General features: G+C 51.2%; 7 protein-coding genes across 7 annotated transcripts; 2 read left to right on the top strand and 5 right to left on the bottom strand.

Moving 5' to 3' along the window:
- Positions 1-14: 14 nt before the first annotated feature.
- PSV08DRAFT_208652 (general substrate transporter) lies at positions 15-2,013 on the bottom strand. The gene is made up of 6 exons (XM_014224979.1): positions 1,896-2,013; positions 1,711-1,836; positions 1,014-1,660; positions 701-961; positions 524-650; positions 15-471 (listed from the first exon to the last, which is right to left on the bottom strand). The coding sequence occupies exons 1-6, from the start codon at positions 1,981-1,983 to the stop codon at positions 71-73; spliced, it is 1,650 nt and encodes a 549-aa protein (XP_014080454.1). The 5' UTR covers positions 1,984-2,013; the 3' UTR covers positions 15-70.
- Positions 2,014-3,040: 1,027 nt separating this feature from the next.
- PSV08DRAFT_365213 (uncharacterized protein) lies at positions 3,041-3,565 on the bottom strand (the record flags this gene model as incomplete). Its single annotated transcript, XM_014224978.1, has 1 exon — positions 3,041-3,565. One exon carries the CDS (start codon positions 3,563-3,565, stop codon positions 3,041-3,043), a length of 525 nt encoding a protein of 174 aa, XP_014080453.1.
- Positions 3,566-3,590: 25 nt separating this feature from the next.
- Positions 3,591-5,125, bottom strand: PSV08DRAFT_365212 (ribosomal L28e protein family-domain-containing protein). Its single transcript, XM_014224977.2, has 3 exons — positions 4,911-5,125; positions 4,362-4,860; positions 3,591-4,186 (listed from the first exon to the last, which is right to left on the bottom strand). Exons 1-3 carry the CDS (start codon positions 4,963-4,965, stop codon positions 3,718-3,720), a joined length of 1,023 nt encoding a protein of 340 aa, XP_014080452.1. The 5' UTR covers positions 4,966-5,125; the 3' UTR covers positions 3,591-3,717.
- A 443-nt stretch (positions 5,126-5,568) lies between these two features.
- Positions 5,569-7,631, top strand: PSV08DRAFT_365211 (P-loop containing nucleoside triphosphate hydrolase protein; the record flags this gene model as incomplete). The annotated part of the gene is made up of 2 exons (XM_014224976.2): positions 5,569-7,061; positions 7,365-7,631. The coding sequence occupies 2 exons, from the start codon at positions 5,569-5,571 to the stop codon at positions 7,381-7,383; spliced, it is 1,512 nt and encodes a 503-aa protein (XP_014080451.2). The 3' UTR covers positions 7,384-7,631.
- A 1,276-nt stretch (positions 7,632-8,907) lies between these two features.
- PSV08DRAFT_250907 (uncharacterized protein) lies at positions 8,908-10,020 on the top strand (the record flags this gene model as incomplete). The annotated part of the gene is made up of 3 exons (XM_066092429.1): positions 8,908-8,979; positions 9,220-9,517; positions 9,719-10,020. The coding sequence occupies 3 exons, from the start codon at positions 8,908-8,910 to the stop codon at positions 10,018-10,020; spliced, it is 672 nt and encodes a 223-aa protein (XP_065948176.1).
- A 2,070-nt stretch (positions 10,021-12,090) lies between these two features.
- PSV08DRAFT_13786 (checkpoint protein Hus1/Mec3) lies at positions 12,091-13,487 on the bottom strand. The gene is made up of 6 exons (XM_014224974.2): positions 13,435-13,487; positions 13,279-13,384; positions 13,215-13,227; positions 12,411-13,161; positions 12,278-12,354; positions 12,091-12,222 (listed from the first exon to the last, which is right to left on the bottom strand). Exons 1-6 carry the CDS (start codon positions 13,475-13,477, stop codon positions 12,196-12,198), a joined length of 1,017 nt encoding a protein of 338 aa, XP_014080449.1. The 5' UTR covers positions 13,478-13,487; the 3' UTR covers positions 12,091-12,195.
- A 359-nt stretch (positions 13,488-13,846) lies between these two features.
- On the bottom strand, positions 13,847-14,573 carry PSV08DRAFT_355346 (concanavalin A-like lectin/glucanase domain-containing protein; the record flags this gene model as incomplete). The annotated part of the gene is made up of 2 exons (XM_014224973.1): positions 13,847-13,912; positions 13,959-14,573. The coding sequence occupies 2 exons, from the start codon at positions 14,571-14,573 to the stop codon at positions 13,847-13,849; spliced, it is 681 nt and encodes a 226-aa protein (XP_014080448.1).
- Positions 14,574-15,106: the final 533 nt, after the last annotated feature.

Genomic DNA, 15,106 nt, shown 5'->3' with positions numbered 1-15,106 from the left:
AGAGTCTCATAGTCAGGGGAATCAGGATCAAAATGGTATTCCGTCACGTTATAAGCTATTAACGCATTACCTATTTCGAGCCATGCAGCACACCTCCATTCTCCACATGCTCCTTAGTCTCCATATCCTTCTCCATAGATCTCCCGCTCGTCTGCGCACCAATGATTGAGCTGCGCCTACGCTCTGCTTCGTGCGCTTGTTCCGTGTCCGCGTAATTGATGAGAAGCTCACCGCGCTTGTCGTAGCGGTGCGGCAGCTCGTTTGCAATCTTGATGACGTTGAAGGCGTTTGTGGTGTTGTGGAAAATCTCATCCATTTCCTCAAGAGAACGGTATGCGGTTTCTGGGAAGAAGAAGTAGACGGAGGGTACAATGGCGGCGTTGATGACAGCGAAGATGATGTAGGTTCGGTAGCCAATGTTTGCAAAAGCGGGGGGTGTGATCATGACGACTAGGAAGTTGAAGATCCAGTCTAGAGCGGGTTAGTAGGGAGATCTGGGAATCAGTTCTTGCAGAAAACTTACTGGCTGTGGTGGAAATGGCGTTGGCCGGGGCACGAATGGACAGTGGGGTAATCTCAGCAGGATACAACCATGTCATGCCTAGCCATCCAACGGCGAAGAATGAGTTGAAGACAAAAAGCATGACAGTCTGTATACGTTAGTTCCATGCCAAGTACATCAACGGGTAATGCAACATACCGCGAGCAATCCCAAGCTCTTGTTGCCAATGTTGCTAGTAGCACCAGCCAGAATTGCCATGGAAATTGACATGCCTGTCGCACCAAAAATCATCAAAGAACGGCGACCAAACTTCTCGATTGTGAAGATGGCAATCCAACTTGCGATCCAGTACTCAGTACCGTTGCAGGCAGACAAGAGACGACTCAAGAAAGGCGAAAGGCCAATCGAGTTTTCGAAAATGGTAGCAGCGTAGTATGTGACGAGATTGATACCAGAAATCTAGAATATCTCGTTAGAATGTATCATGCCTGCTTTTGACAATACAACTTACCTGCTGGAACATTTGGTTGACATACGCCAGGGCAGTACGGTGGAAATTGCGGTTCCTGTTGAACTTGAAGCAGTCGCGGAAACCTCCTTGTGACATTTCTGCAATGACATCCTTGACAGCCTGGAACTCTGCCTCGATTTTCTTGTCGGTTGGAGGAAGGTCACTCAGGGCAGCCAGTACCTCTAGAGCCTCATCCTCTCGGCCCTTGAGCACCAGCCAACGCGGACTTTCAGGGAGACCCGGGATCAAGGCGATGATGAATAGAGCCAAGATGATCTGGAAGGCAATAGGGAAGCGCCAGGCGATACTGCTAGGCTCGAGGAACGAGAAGCCAAGATCAAGCCAGTAACTCAACATGACACCAAAGACAATGAGAGAGCCTTCAATCATGACCATTTGGCCTCTACGGTGGGGCTTGGATGTTTCTGATTGCCACGTTGGGACCGTACTCGTATTCATGCCGTTGCCAAAGCCAGTAATCCATCGTCCGACGATAAGTTGAGCAAGTCCAAAAGATGAGGTTTGGAGGATAGCGCCGATAACCATGATAGCAGAGCCGATGAAGATTGTCTTTTTGCGTCCAAGCATGTTTCCGAGCCAGATGGTGGCGACTGCGCCGAAAAAGCAACCAAGGGTGTATGCACCGACTGGACAATGTTAGGACTATATGTTTACATTCGGTGTATGGAACACTCACCGGTGATGGCCTGAATGGTTGCAGCATGGCTCTTGGAGCTTCCTGGGGGCGGGTTGACGCTGTCGATTTCGGGAAAGTACTTGACGAAAGACTTGAGTGTGAGCAGACCGCCCATAACACCTTGGTCTGAAGCATTGTCAGTCTGCAATCGAGCCAGCAACGTGAAACTATGCAAAACCTCTTACCATAACCGAAAAGAGCAAAGTCAGTGCCTGCTATGACAGCAATGGCAACGTTGAGCTGCGTGCCCCTGAGGCCGTAGAACTTCTTCATCGTGAGAGGCCAGAGTGGATGAGAGTGGGTGGGTAGCGAGGCATGGCGACAGCTTCCTTCTTAATAAAGGCGAGTCTCCAACACGAGGCCTTGTAGCATGCTGTCGCGTCTGCCCGCCATGTCCTCAGGATTGGCGGCAAACAAGCCATGTTGAGCGGCGGGATCCCCACAGTTGCTTGAACGGATGACGTTGGATCGATGAGCATGGATGGGTCCCAGACCCCGTGGAGGTTGGCGTGCGGAGTAAGAGATGCTACCCGGCCATCTGGGGTGGGCCAGGGCTCTCCAACTGGTTGATTTGTCGCGTGTTCGCTCAAGCTACCCCAAGTACGTCTGCAGTAGCTGGCCGGCTTGCCGGCTTGGGAAGTTCCGGGGCAATGATGATGTCGGACATGGCTGATGCTCGTGAGGCTACCAAGGCAACTCGCTGCCCCGGACCCTGTGATGCCGAGAAAGAGACCGAAGCTTCGGCATGCACAAGACATTTGCTTGACGGCTTGCCAGAAGGCGTAGGCCGCCCTGTCTATCCTCCCACGGCTACCGCTGCAGGGCACGCGAAGAAGCTTCCATAGTTTCGAGAGCTATCGGAACCAAGCACTTGGAGGCGGTTCCGCAACGCCTGGAGGGCAGATCCCCATCGCCATGGGAAACGTGGAGTGTGGTGTGACGACGGCTAGCATTGAGAAGTGTGGGGCGGAAATCTTTGAGGTCGGTGGGGAATGCTTCATCCGACTAGACTCTCTTCCATCTGTCTTGCTTGTCACACTCCATCTTAACCGCTGTGACCACATGCAATGCATCCCTCCCCCTGTTCCTATGCCCTGTCCGTCCGTTGCAAAGAGAAAACATACACATCACGCGCCCCGAGACGAGACTTCCCGTATAGCCAGTGGACTTGGTCCATGCCGGTATTTTTTGCCGATAAATTCCTACGTCTCTAGTTTGTGGACACGGTTACACTGGTGCAATTGCGAAGAAGAATACATGAGCTTGACATATCCATCATCGCCACTACCATCACTACTCTCCGCATGCCCTGCGTTCCCAGTCAATCATCTCATCCATGTTGCGTCTTTTTCGACTCATTTCGCGAAAAAGAAACCGGGCGCATGACTCGGTCTAACAGCTCGTCGGGAATTTCAGCCGTGGCCGCCGACTCGTTACTCTTGCCGATATCAAGATGCGCAAAAACTTCATTGTGCGCAGATACGTCATATAACCCCCGTTGGTCTGAACCAGGATTGGCGCGTCTAGCGCCTGTGTCTAGCACCCATATTTCCTTCTCAAAGTCGATTTTCCGGGGCATGAGCTTGCCAGCGCGGCGTAACTTGCGCGTTGATATATCAAGCGTAGCGCATATGGGCGAGACGAGACCCATGCCGACAAAGAGACCCGTCTGCCACTCAGGAGCAGAATGCGCATCTAGCAACTCTAGCGTCCCATCCATGTCTTCTGTTGCGTTGTAAATGGGTGGCTTTGCTGCATTCAGCAACGCCCTTGCCAAATCTTCAAATCCTTCTTTATCCGACTTGGTGGGTGACGCAGGAATTAGACTGCCAGAAATTGCATATAGCTGAGCCATGGTGTACTTCAAAGCAAGAGCTAAGTCTGGAACTGAAATCTTTTGTTATATAATTTGCTCTGTTAGCCATTGTGAGACATGTTGCACCAATCCATTGTGCCCTTGTTCTCACAATGGCAAACTCAAACGCCAACAGGATAACCATATGGGTATCAAATCTGCACAGCCTCTCTTGCCGGCGCACCCTCCATTTCGTATTCGATCTTCCGTTTGGGGCCCTTTGAGTCCTTTGAAGGCTTCTTCTTGGGTTTTGATGGTGGGCCGGCGGGACGCTTGCGTTTGAGATTGGCCAGAGTTTTCTTAAGCGCCGCCGTGTCTTCGTCTTCAGACCCGTCTTCTTCCTCTTCATCGCCACCGCTCTCCTCATCCTCACCGCTCGTGCCGTCGTCTGGACTCTGGCCTCCTATCCAATCCTCAAAGTCTTCCATCTCGTCGTCTGATTCGCCTTCAATGTCACTGACATACTCAACCTCTCCAACACCGTTCTCCATCTCCTGCTCGTACTCATTATCCTCATCCTCATCCTCAATACCGTCGTCGAGGTCTTGGTCTCCCTTAAGTTGGCCTTCTTTCTCCAGGCCACGCATAACTCGTTTCCACACGTTGGGCTCAACATTGATGCTGTATTTAAGTCAGTCTCTGAAAAAAAAACACAGTAACAAATACAAGAGCAATATGTGTTGATGCTCATTAAAAAATTAGAGTGTTGCGTTTTTTGATCCTCATCGTGGATCTCAGGGTTAAAAAGTGATAATCATAGCAGGGCATGCAGGCAGAAATGAAGGGATGCACTTACGGTCGGTCACCATACGCACCGCTGCGCAGACGTTCAATCAGTACTCGCTCAATCGCGCGCTCGACCTTTGCGGCAGCAAGTGCCTTGCGCTCTCGGCCCTCCTCTCGTCGGCGAACCTTGGGTGCGAGCCTAGGCACAAGTCTTTCTCCGAGGCGCTCCTCTTCCTTGGCTAACCGCCTTATTCGCAGGTTCACTTGAGTCAAGCGAGTGAGGCGCTGCTTGTTCTTGTGAACCAGGAACTTGGGAAAGTAGGCAAGGTGTTGATCTACAAGCTCGAGCGCTTGAGCATAGTTCTTGGGAAGTTTTATCTTCTCCCACCATTGCGAGGGAAGATGAGCGCGTTCAATGGCTTTGATGTAAAGGTACAAATTTCCGGTCGCGGGGTCGGAGCGGATCGTGGCGTATCGAGAATTTGCAAGAGGACAGGACTGCTTTGAGCAGTAACCTGATACGTTGTGCTCGTTTCTGCAAAAAGTCTGGTCTTTTGTTGTCTTAAGCTCTAGCAAAAGTCAGTTTCGATTCCGATGCGGAGCTGTATGCATTGCCTACTGTAACTGCAAAAGTCGGTGCCGATAATGGACCATACTAGGTCGTCTGAAGCCATGGTGTTGCTGGTGGCGCGTTATCGACAGGCGGTTGTCGTCCTGTTATATGTATCGCAGAAGCCTGTAGTGGCTTGTAGTGTAATACAAAATGTGTATATTCAGAGAAAAGAAGCTCTGTCGCTCTGGTACAGGGCGAGCAGGATGAGCAGGTTGGAGTGCAGGCGCAAGCCAGCGACGATCTCAAGAAATTATTTTAGCGTGTGCACGGACCACTGCGGAGGTGTGGAACCATCCCATCTTTGTTCATGTTCCCGTCTTGAAAACATTGACAAAAATGGCGAGCATGTGATGAATCAGCTCGGAATGAGAGCCAAATTCGCTGCTCTCAGTCGCATATGCCATCTGAGACTGCGGGATCATACTGTTCCATCTCACTACGTCTTCAATTCTCTCAATTGCTCACGGATCAGAGCATTGCACCATAAACCCCACCACCATGTCCAACTCACCTTGAAAGAATCGCAGCGTCGCGTTTACCATGCAAATCACGAAGACTCTACCATTTATGCGCTCTCTACGGCTCCCGGAAAGGCTGCAATAGCCGTAATTCGCATTTCTGGTCCAGCATGCAACCAGGTTGGTGACCCTCGGCCCACCATGTCATGTCGCAGAGCAAAATGCTGAACGCCTATCAGGTATATCAAGGCCTTTGTCCTTCCACTGAACTCCCTAAGCCCAGGCATGCGACTCTCCGGAAATTATATGCCCCACATTCGCCGCCTTCACCTGCGACGATACTTGACTCTGGTGCCCTTGTTCTGTACTTCCCAGCGCCCAGAACTGTGACTGGCGAAGATGTTTTGGAACTGCATGTACATGGCGGCCCAGCAGTTGTGCGTGCAGTGCTGGCAGCTATACCTGAATGCGGCGCAGTATCAGAAACTCCAGCATTCATGCGCTCACAAATCCGATATGCGGAACCTGGAGAATTCACCCGACGCGCTTTCGCCAACAATCGCATGAACCTACCGCAGATCGAGTCGCTAGGCGAGACTTTGTCAGCTTCTACTGAGCAGCAACGCAAGCTATCTGTGAGAGGCACAACTTCTTCACTGGCTAAGCGTTATGAGAAGTGGCGCAAACTCCTACTGGAGGCGCGGGGTGAGCTTGAAGCCTTGATCGACTTTTCCGAAGACCAACACTTTGATGAATCCCCGGCAGCATTATGCGCCTCTGTTGCATCCCAAGTCCAGGTCTTGAGCACACAGATGGAAGCGCACATTTCCAACGCTGTACGCGGAGAATTGCTGCGCAATGGAATCAGTGTTGCGCTTCTCGGAGCACCCAACGCAGGCAAGAGCAGCTTGCTGAATCGTATTGTTGGGCGAGATGCTGCCATTGTATCTCAGGAAGCTGGCACAACACGAGATGTGGTCGAGGTAGGACTGGATATGGGTGGATGGCTCGTGAAGATTGGTGACATGGCTGGTTTACGCAGGGCTGGCCTAGTGGGTGGTGATGTGGTTGGAGCGGTAGAACAAGAAGGCATCAGGCGCGCTAAGCAAAGGGCCCTCGAGTCGGATGTCTTGATTGTCGTCCAGGATGCCACAGTCGATATGGATGTTGAGGTCATGGAGACGGCGAAGCAGTGTGTTGACATTGGCATCAACGTCATATTCGCTATCAACAAAAGCGACCAGATCTCTGCTCTTGACACCGCTCAACGAGAATGGAAGGAGAAAGTTCATTCTGCGCTCGGGCTGCCCGAAGACCGAATAAGTTTCATTTCTTGCAAAGAGGCCACGGCTGGTAATATACTGGCATTCCTCACCACTCTGCAAGACATTTTCAAATCTATGACTACGGCGCTTGTACCCGATTCTGACTCGGATCCAGATCCAAGCATATGGCAAGAATCCTTGGGCACAACCGAGCGTCAGCGTCTTCTTCTGTCCGAGTGTCTCAGTCATCTATCTGCCTTTCTCACGACCGTCAACAGTTCGTCTTCGGTTGCATGTCCGATCAGCGAGGCAGATGAAGTAGACATAGTAGTCGCTGCCGAATGTCTACGGTCCGCTGCTGACGCCCTGGCTCGTATCACGGGCCGAGGCGAGAGCGGGGATGTTGAAGAAGTTTTGGGGGTTGTTTTTGAAAAGTAAGTCGCCCTGGCCCCTTTCTCCTTGCCTGATTGTGTTGTGCAACGTTCTGGAAGAACCATCAAGGCGTTCCTTGGTTTTGGCCCCCCGAGAGTCAGGCGCAAGGCTCCGAAGGGGGGCTAAGCGGATGTGCTCTGGGGATAAGCTACGACGCTTGTAGCATCACGTTGTCTGTGCTGTATCGATTGTGGCACAGTACCTGCGGATCATCGGTGCCTCAAAATGGTGGCCGTTAGTCCATGTGTGGCTGTCGTTGGTGGAGGCTTGTGACGGATATTTCGCTAACATTGCTATTCTGTTAGGTTCTGCGTTGGAAAGTGATAACGTCCTCATACAACTTTGTCGCGTTTGCAAAAAACCCAAACGGCGATATCAAAAGTAGAGGGGCTAGCCTAAGATGTACGATCAAGTAGCAGCAAAGTCAGCAGGGTGGCTACATGAAGCCACTAGCGTAACCGTGTCACTCTAACTGGGAGTAGTAAAGTGAAAACCCATCAAAGCTCAGGAAGACAAGGAAAATCAGTTAATAGCATGAATTCAAACAAAAGATAAACGGTCAATGTAAGATGCAACAAACTCCAAAAAAAACTCCTACACTGTATATACCATATCCCGTAAAACCCGTCTGCTCTTTTTGTTTACCCGAGCATAACATGATGATTAATACAACAAGAAAGGGGGTATCCCATATAAACGCCCAGCAATGCCTTTGATCCGTGGTATCCCTGCCCTGTCTAAGGTTTGCTTCCCTCAACGCCGTCGCTCGCTATGCCTGAATCCAAGGAAAAAAGGTAGAGAAACTAAAAGTACAGGAGATGGAGTGTGGTGAACGTGTCTAAAGTGTTGAAAGAGGAAAAGAGAATATCAACATGAGGAGGTTGATAAGTGGTTGAGTTGAAGGGCCAAAATGGAGAGTATCATGTTCATCATGGTATCGTCATGGTACCGAGTAGACGATTTGAGGCCCGGTATGAAGGAGGGAACAGGCCACCAGTGATGACGATGCGTTTCAAGGTGAGTCCCAGTATAGTTTGACGGCACGGCCCGCTAGGGTCTTAGTTGTATCCGCCACGGCCTTGGGCGGCGTCCTCCTGGGTGTTTGATGGCGACATTGCGGGGACTTTGATGGATTCCGACAACGTGCTTTGTTTGGAGTCTATTTGAGGTCTTGTTTGGTGTGGAAGATGGCGCAGATGAGAATGTCTTGCACTGCAGTCTTGAGAGTGAAACAGTGTTGGCCAAGACGACAAGTATGCTGAGTAGTATCCGAGTGGATGGTGTTGGTGCTGAAACAAGAAACACTTGGTGATGACTGAAGAAAGGCGTGAAAGAGGAGGATGGATTGAATGGATGTCTGACTGAAACCAAGACACAAAAAGAGAGATGTGGACTCGACTTATATGAAACAAAGAGGCCGACTAGAAACGACGACGGAGGATTGGAAATAGGAATGGTACCACTCGGGAACCGGACGGGCAAAGGAAGGAAGATTAAAAAAAGGGCGCTCGGATGCTTGTGAGCTTGCGTACCCGTTCCAACTTTCTCTCCGCCTTCTATTTCAGCCAGGCATCCAAACCGTCTTTATACGCACAGGCCATATTTTTTATCCCGCGACCATACATGCCTGCGAGGCCTGCCCAACCACAGCGGTGGAACGGTGGCGGACGCGCGGGCCTGGTTCAAGCCACGATCTAGTCATCCGTAGCCGTTAGTCGCCGGCGAGCGGGGGTGCGCAGCAACGCGCCATGGGGATTCCGCTTGGGAAGACAGGAATAAGTCCTAGGGCGGCGTGGCAGTGTGAAATAAAGGGACCGGCCGGGTGAGAGAGCCGCAATGTGATGCAAAATGTACGGACGAGCAGGGGTGGAGAGCGACATGGGTAGCGAATGTGGATGGATGGATGGATGGGTGTGGTGTGTATGTACGTACGTAAGTGTGCGCAGCTTAACTTGGCTTGCTGACTACTTACACAGAAGCGTGCAGAAAAGCGTGGGACAGCGCTGCTTATTGGAGACTTTTCCGTGTGGATTGCAAAGCACAAGGAATGAAGAGTCATTCTACACGTGCTTCGTCATGTGTAGGGTAGAAGATGCGAGCGTTTGCTCCAAACGTCTTGATGCTGCTCCTAATTGCTGCCTACCATGACGACAGTGCTAGGATATGACGGTGCACGACTGGCTTCACAGCAACCATATCCCTCTTGCAGCCTCCCCCACGCCATGGCCCTGGGCAGCCCATGCGAGCTCCCTCCCCGAACGGCTTTGTCCATCCATAAGCGCACTTTTCCATGTCATTGGACGGCTCGATACAGTCATGCAGCTTCGTGGCCGGTCGTTTTCACTTCCCCTTTGGGTCAACCATCTGCACTGCGCATCTCTTACTACTCCATGGCAGGAATCCTATCGGAGCAGCCCATGTTCTTTTTTGCAAGATGCCGCTTCTGAGCAAGCCACGCGTACGTAGCCAGAGTTCGTCGTGCGTGCCGTGTCCAAGTGCAAACCACACCTGCGCAACGTTGCATCACGTTGCTTTGGATTCGGGGCCGCCCAGATGAGGGGGGGGGGGGGGGCCTGGAAGAAGCCTGAAGCAAGCGAATCAAGCTGCAGAGCCGGCCTGGATGCTGCTTCGACACTATCGCGAGCATACGTACTCGCAGGTGCATGTCAGAGCGCTTGTGCTTTAGCCCTACCCGCATACCCATATGCCTGTCTATGCCAAATTGTGCCTGGGGCGATGGGAACGGTAGCATTCGTCATGCAGCCCGTCGGCGATGTGTGCAGCCCTTCGGGGACGGCGTCTGGTGCATCCTGGTACGTTCAGCGCACAATGTCCAGCTGTACTGCCCTCTACCTAGCACCCGCTCTATCATCCTATCATCATAGTGGGCGACTACATGCCTCTATTGGGTATAGCTACCGCTGCCAGCTCTCAGCTGAATCGGCCTTGTCTCCACAATAGTATTTTAGGATGCAGGAACCAACGTTCGTCTGGTATGCTAAGGTACCCATGCGAAAACAATGCGGGCTGTACACCCACGAGGGCTGTGAAGGATTTACTCCCCGAACCAAAAGCTGGCAGTAATTTCCTGAGGGGGAAAACGCTCGCGGACCTTATTCACCCACACAACAGATAATGCACGCCTCGAAGCTTGACTCCCGATCCTTATCCAATAAATCTTGCATGCTCTCACACGTTCCTTCGGCTTCCCGGTCACTCGGCATTGGGAAATGCGCCATGTTCGGATGACCCCAAGGACAGCCACGAGCGAGCAGGCATTACGGCAGCCCAGGAGGCCGGGAATATCTGACCAGCAGCAAGCACATGGCACCGAGAACCCCTGAGGGTATGGCTGGACCTCGATTCCCATCGGTATCCAACGCCTTGGGAATCAGTCATGGGTGTGCGAGTCGGAATGTGCATATGCAGGGAACACAACGAGGTGCAGAACCAGGCAGCAAGGCACAATATCGCTGCCATCACTATCGATTGACGGAACGAGGAATACTTGCATACCCTTTGTAGCAGAACATTCGGGACACTTGGACAGCAATCAATACCTTTGTATCGTTGCACCCGCAACCAGCCTTCTCCCATCATACCTTCCCAGCACCCATCTCTCCCTCTTCCCCTTCCCACCTCAACCATCATCCCCCCCCTTCATACGCGCCCATCTCGCAACATGCCTACAAGCCCCAAGGCCACACCTCCAACTGCTCCTCTGCAGGTCCCGCAGCGCACGCACGCCCTCCCTCTGTATTCCACCTGCCCACCTAACCGAGGCCCAAACCCCCCCAAAAATAGGTTCTTTTTACTCTCACAACCCCCACATCATCATCCTTCTACATCCACACACACACACACGCACATAACCTTGTCCAGACACGCAAAAAAATCAAAACAAGCGCGACAAGCGCTTGTAGGGCTGACTGATCACCTTTGACATGATTGACTAATTCCTATTATGACTCCCTCATGCTGACATGACGCTGCATCCGCCCAAACCGGCAACTCTTGCTTTTCCTTGAACGACATGGCAAACCACCCCCCTCTCTTTTCCCTCTTTCTCATTGGCCGGTTTGGTCAGCCCAGAGCGAGGGGAGCATGTGGTGGTTTATTTTCGGATCCTCCGAACGTGCTTGTCAGACTGGGGCCTTGCGCTTAGCCTAAAGAAGGGGTATTTGGGGTCATTTTTGTTTGATGCGAGGAGGTTATTTTGGGTGCTTTTTTGGGGGGGTCTTCTCTCTTGGAGGGTGGGAAGGATGCGAGTGGGGATGGGCACGTGGGAGGAGTGCGGTTAGGCGGATTTGTAGGTACGTAGTAGTAGAGATGCCCAGAGGTTTTCTTGCTTGGATCATGTCCCGATACCCGAGAAATCGAACGATGCTAGGATGGAAGGTGGCTGGAGTATCACCGTTCGAACTTTGCAGTAATGCATTTCGACTCATTCGCACTACATTTTTTGCTAACTGCGGGAAAAAGGTAGGTGATCTATCGACGTTCATAGAAACCATTCATAGCCTCACCAAGTGTTACATGGTTACATAGCTTGATAGTAGCGTCCCTGGCCAAACACATGTTCGTATCGGAACCGAGACACCGCATTCCGCATTTCCGCGATTCCGCCTCCCGGGCTCCCGGCGCGATGGGATGGGGCGCTCCGCTTGGTGCTTGCGCCACAAGGCGAAAGGTAATTGGGGATGGGGGGGGGGGGGGGGGGGGGGGGGGGGGCGTGTACGAGGGTAGGCGAAGGATGGGGTTTTATTTGGGACTTTGGTGTAACGCAAGGGAGCGATATACGGGTCACTTTGGGCTTGAAGTACGGTTAATGCGACTAGCATGAAGTGCATAGACAAAGAAATGCATGTAGATAGCCGTGGGACTCGCGGTTCGACTCTTGACTTTGTTGGTATTCTCTCTAGTTGATGGGGTCTGAGTCGCCTTGCATAGCTGATCTGCGTAGTTGGGTCCCGCGGGCGGGTAGGGCTGAGTGGACAATGGGTAGATGCGAGGTTGCATGATGCAGTTTCAACAACGTGGCTTGGATTTGCGTAATAGTACGCGGATTACAGGGTCTCTTTTCTCCTAGGGATGGTAGTACTCGGTGGTGACTGGAAAGATACTCCTGAGTCATCACTATGCGCTGTAGGAACTAATAAAGTACTACATTCGAATAAGTAACCTGTTCAGCAAACCAGTGAAGACCAACGTTACGTACCGTCAAGACCGACTCGTCCTCACCATTGTCGTTAGGCAAGTAAACATACAAGATCAAAGCGTGCTCATGGCAGAAGCCTGCGCAAAGTCAGCATGACAACGGGTAACAAGTGCCGTGTATGGGGGCCACCTACATGCAATGACCCGCCCACCCAGCCTACCGACGCTCATAACTTTGCCCCAGTCACGTCCATCAATACGCACCACAGCCCAGCCTTCATCGCTTCGCCCATCGGCGCTCCCGAGCTGCTTCATGCGCGTACTAGGGTGCTCCGCAATGCCATTCTCGCCCCCTGCCACGTGGCCTGGGTCCAGTTCCGGGTTGTTGAGATCGGTCCAAATGGATGAGATGTTCATGGCGTCGGATCTGATGCTCATCTTCAGACAGCCATGCATGTTTGCTGCGATTTCCAAGCGCGTTCTAGCCGAAGTAGTGGTGCTACCTGTCTTTGTGTCTGCCAGCGCTAGCTTGGTAAATCTGTCGCTGATACTCTTGAGCTGCATTAGAGGCGGCAGTATAATGTGTACGTCTGGCTCCCGGCAAGCTGGCTCGTGCAAATGAGCGACCGTATCTGGCGCGAGGACTCTCACGGGTATCTCCTGGGTCACGATTGTCTCACGATTTCCACCACTAAAGTTACTGTCAAAGGCAGTATCGAAGCCGTCATTGTTGCCTGTAGGGAAGGCGCTGTATGTGTTGGACGAGGTGGTGGTGACAATAGTGAGAGCTAGCATGGGCAGATTATCCTTCTTTGTGAGGCGTATTTGAGCTGATGTTGCATTCACTGCTGATTTCAGAGCGCGATTAAGCGATGCCAGCGGTACTTCAAGGTTGATGACATTGTTCGCTGCTGATTGCACGCTGATGGTTTCAAAGATAGAGTCCTGCGCCACATGTTAAGGCTCTGCTTCTGTCGGCTAGTCTTCTCCACGCTTACAATAGAAAGGACACTATGTTTGGTTAGAATGAGAGACAAAATTGCAGCAAGATAGTAGACTTACGCCCATACTTGGGTGCCCTGTTCTGGTATAATCGTGAAGCATACCTGCTCCTCGCTCAGTTTGACCCATGCAAGCGGACCGAGCGAATTGAGCGATGCTGTGAGCTCTGTTTAATTGTCAGCGATCGTGTTGTCCTTGGAGATTGTAAAAATCTACTTGTAAAGGTTGTTATGTTCTGTATTGATGCCTTGAAGCGCATCCTGTCCGCCTGTCGCACGCGCTATGGGCAAGGTGTCGCGACGCGTCAGGAAGTGTGGAGTGGGAGGGGCACGTCATCGATATCCCGCAGCAGCTTTAGACTACGTCTTCTCTACTCGCCACAACTCTTACATTAGTACTAACAACAACTCTCGATTTTCCAGACCGCCTCTGATCATGTTAAAGAATGCGCTACAAAGGATAACTGTTCATAATGATGCTATAATTCAGCATAGATTCAGACATGTCTCCAGGATCAGACATGACCCTGGGGCTTTTACTTCCACATATACATTGGCTGGTGGAAACCATGGATGACATGATCCAAATAGTCACTCCACAGTGATTGATAGCTAATTCCTACACTCGTCTACTTCCCCACGGTTTGTCTCTGTACCGAAATACCTGCGTCAGAGATTGTCGTTCGAGAATACATCTAGTCAATGATTAGCTAGGGTAGAAGACTTCACATAGATGCTCACCTGTCCACTAGTTCCCTGGATCTCATATCGGCCAGCTCCTGAGACTGGTACATCTACTCCACCCTTAGTTGTCGCCTTCACGGCTGTGAAAGACACTGTGCCGAAGTTTGGCGTTGCTACAAGTTCACCAGGAATAACTTGGTAAGCTTGAACAAACCAATTAGCTGCTAGGGCAGTCAATGAAGTTGGATCAACGCCTGCTGGTGCTGCGACCGTTTGTGTTGTCCTCTTGTTTTGCGCATTGTTCCCAATTGTCACTGTACCACCTGTCAGTGTAACATTGACCGTGATAGTGATCGAATCGCCTTTCGCAATTGGAACAGCTGAAGTCGTATCTGTTGCTGGGTCTGGAAAGTACGAAGCAAAACTCTCCAAAGTGTTGTTGTAGACGATGCCACCACTGAGAATGGTGTTCTGCTCCAACCCATCACCAATGCCAACCCATATCGATAATCGGTTCGAGCCGGACAAGTTTGGGACGGCGAAGGTACCAGTAACCGTTTGAAACGAATCACCGTCAGGAGCCTTGAGTACCGCCCCTCCTCTATTGTAATCAAAGGCGGCGGATACGAATGATAACCAGCATGTAGCGCTGAGAAGGGTGGTGATTTTCATGGCGGTTGTAAAGGGGCAAGTTTGTGACAAAGTACTTTCAATGATATGACAATCAAATAGGTTATGGAAGCCGTGGGTACCGCGAAACTTTGTCTTTCTAGAAGGATATCAGGAATTCCGGTAATCACACTCTACAAACACGGATTACACAACCATCAGATGGCGTGATACTGTATCTGATTATTTTACTCATGGCCTCTCGTATCTCTATTCAACATTTCGATATTAAACCGGCCATAGCCCCACGGCAGTATCATCAGTGTGCGTCTACAAGACCTTGGGACTTCCGAAAGACCCGACTTGGAACGATGAATCCCTCCAATCACGAAATCTGTTTGCTATCCTGATTTTATTAGGATTCGACGATAACTATGTGCAATTACCAAAAGATGGTGATAGACAGCACCCAAGAGAAGACCCCACAACTTAGCGCGTCGGTAAAATAGAATAGATTAAGGCTTGTGCAACCTTGTCTGAACATCCACCAAGATTAATACGATGCGGTATAGGCATGGCCAGTGATGGCTTTCTCC

This window comes from Bipolaris maydis, assembly GCF_028858645.1.
Source record: "Bipolaris maydis strain C4 unplaced genomic scaffold PSV08scaffold_14, whole genome shotgun sequence".
Classification (NCBI taxonomy): domain Eukaryota; kingdom Fungi; phylum Ascomycota; class Dothideomycetes; order Pleosporales; family Pleosporaceae; genus Bipolaris; species Bipolaris maydis.
This window is presented reverse-complemented; position numbering and strand designations above follow the sequence as displayed.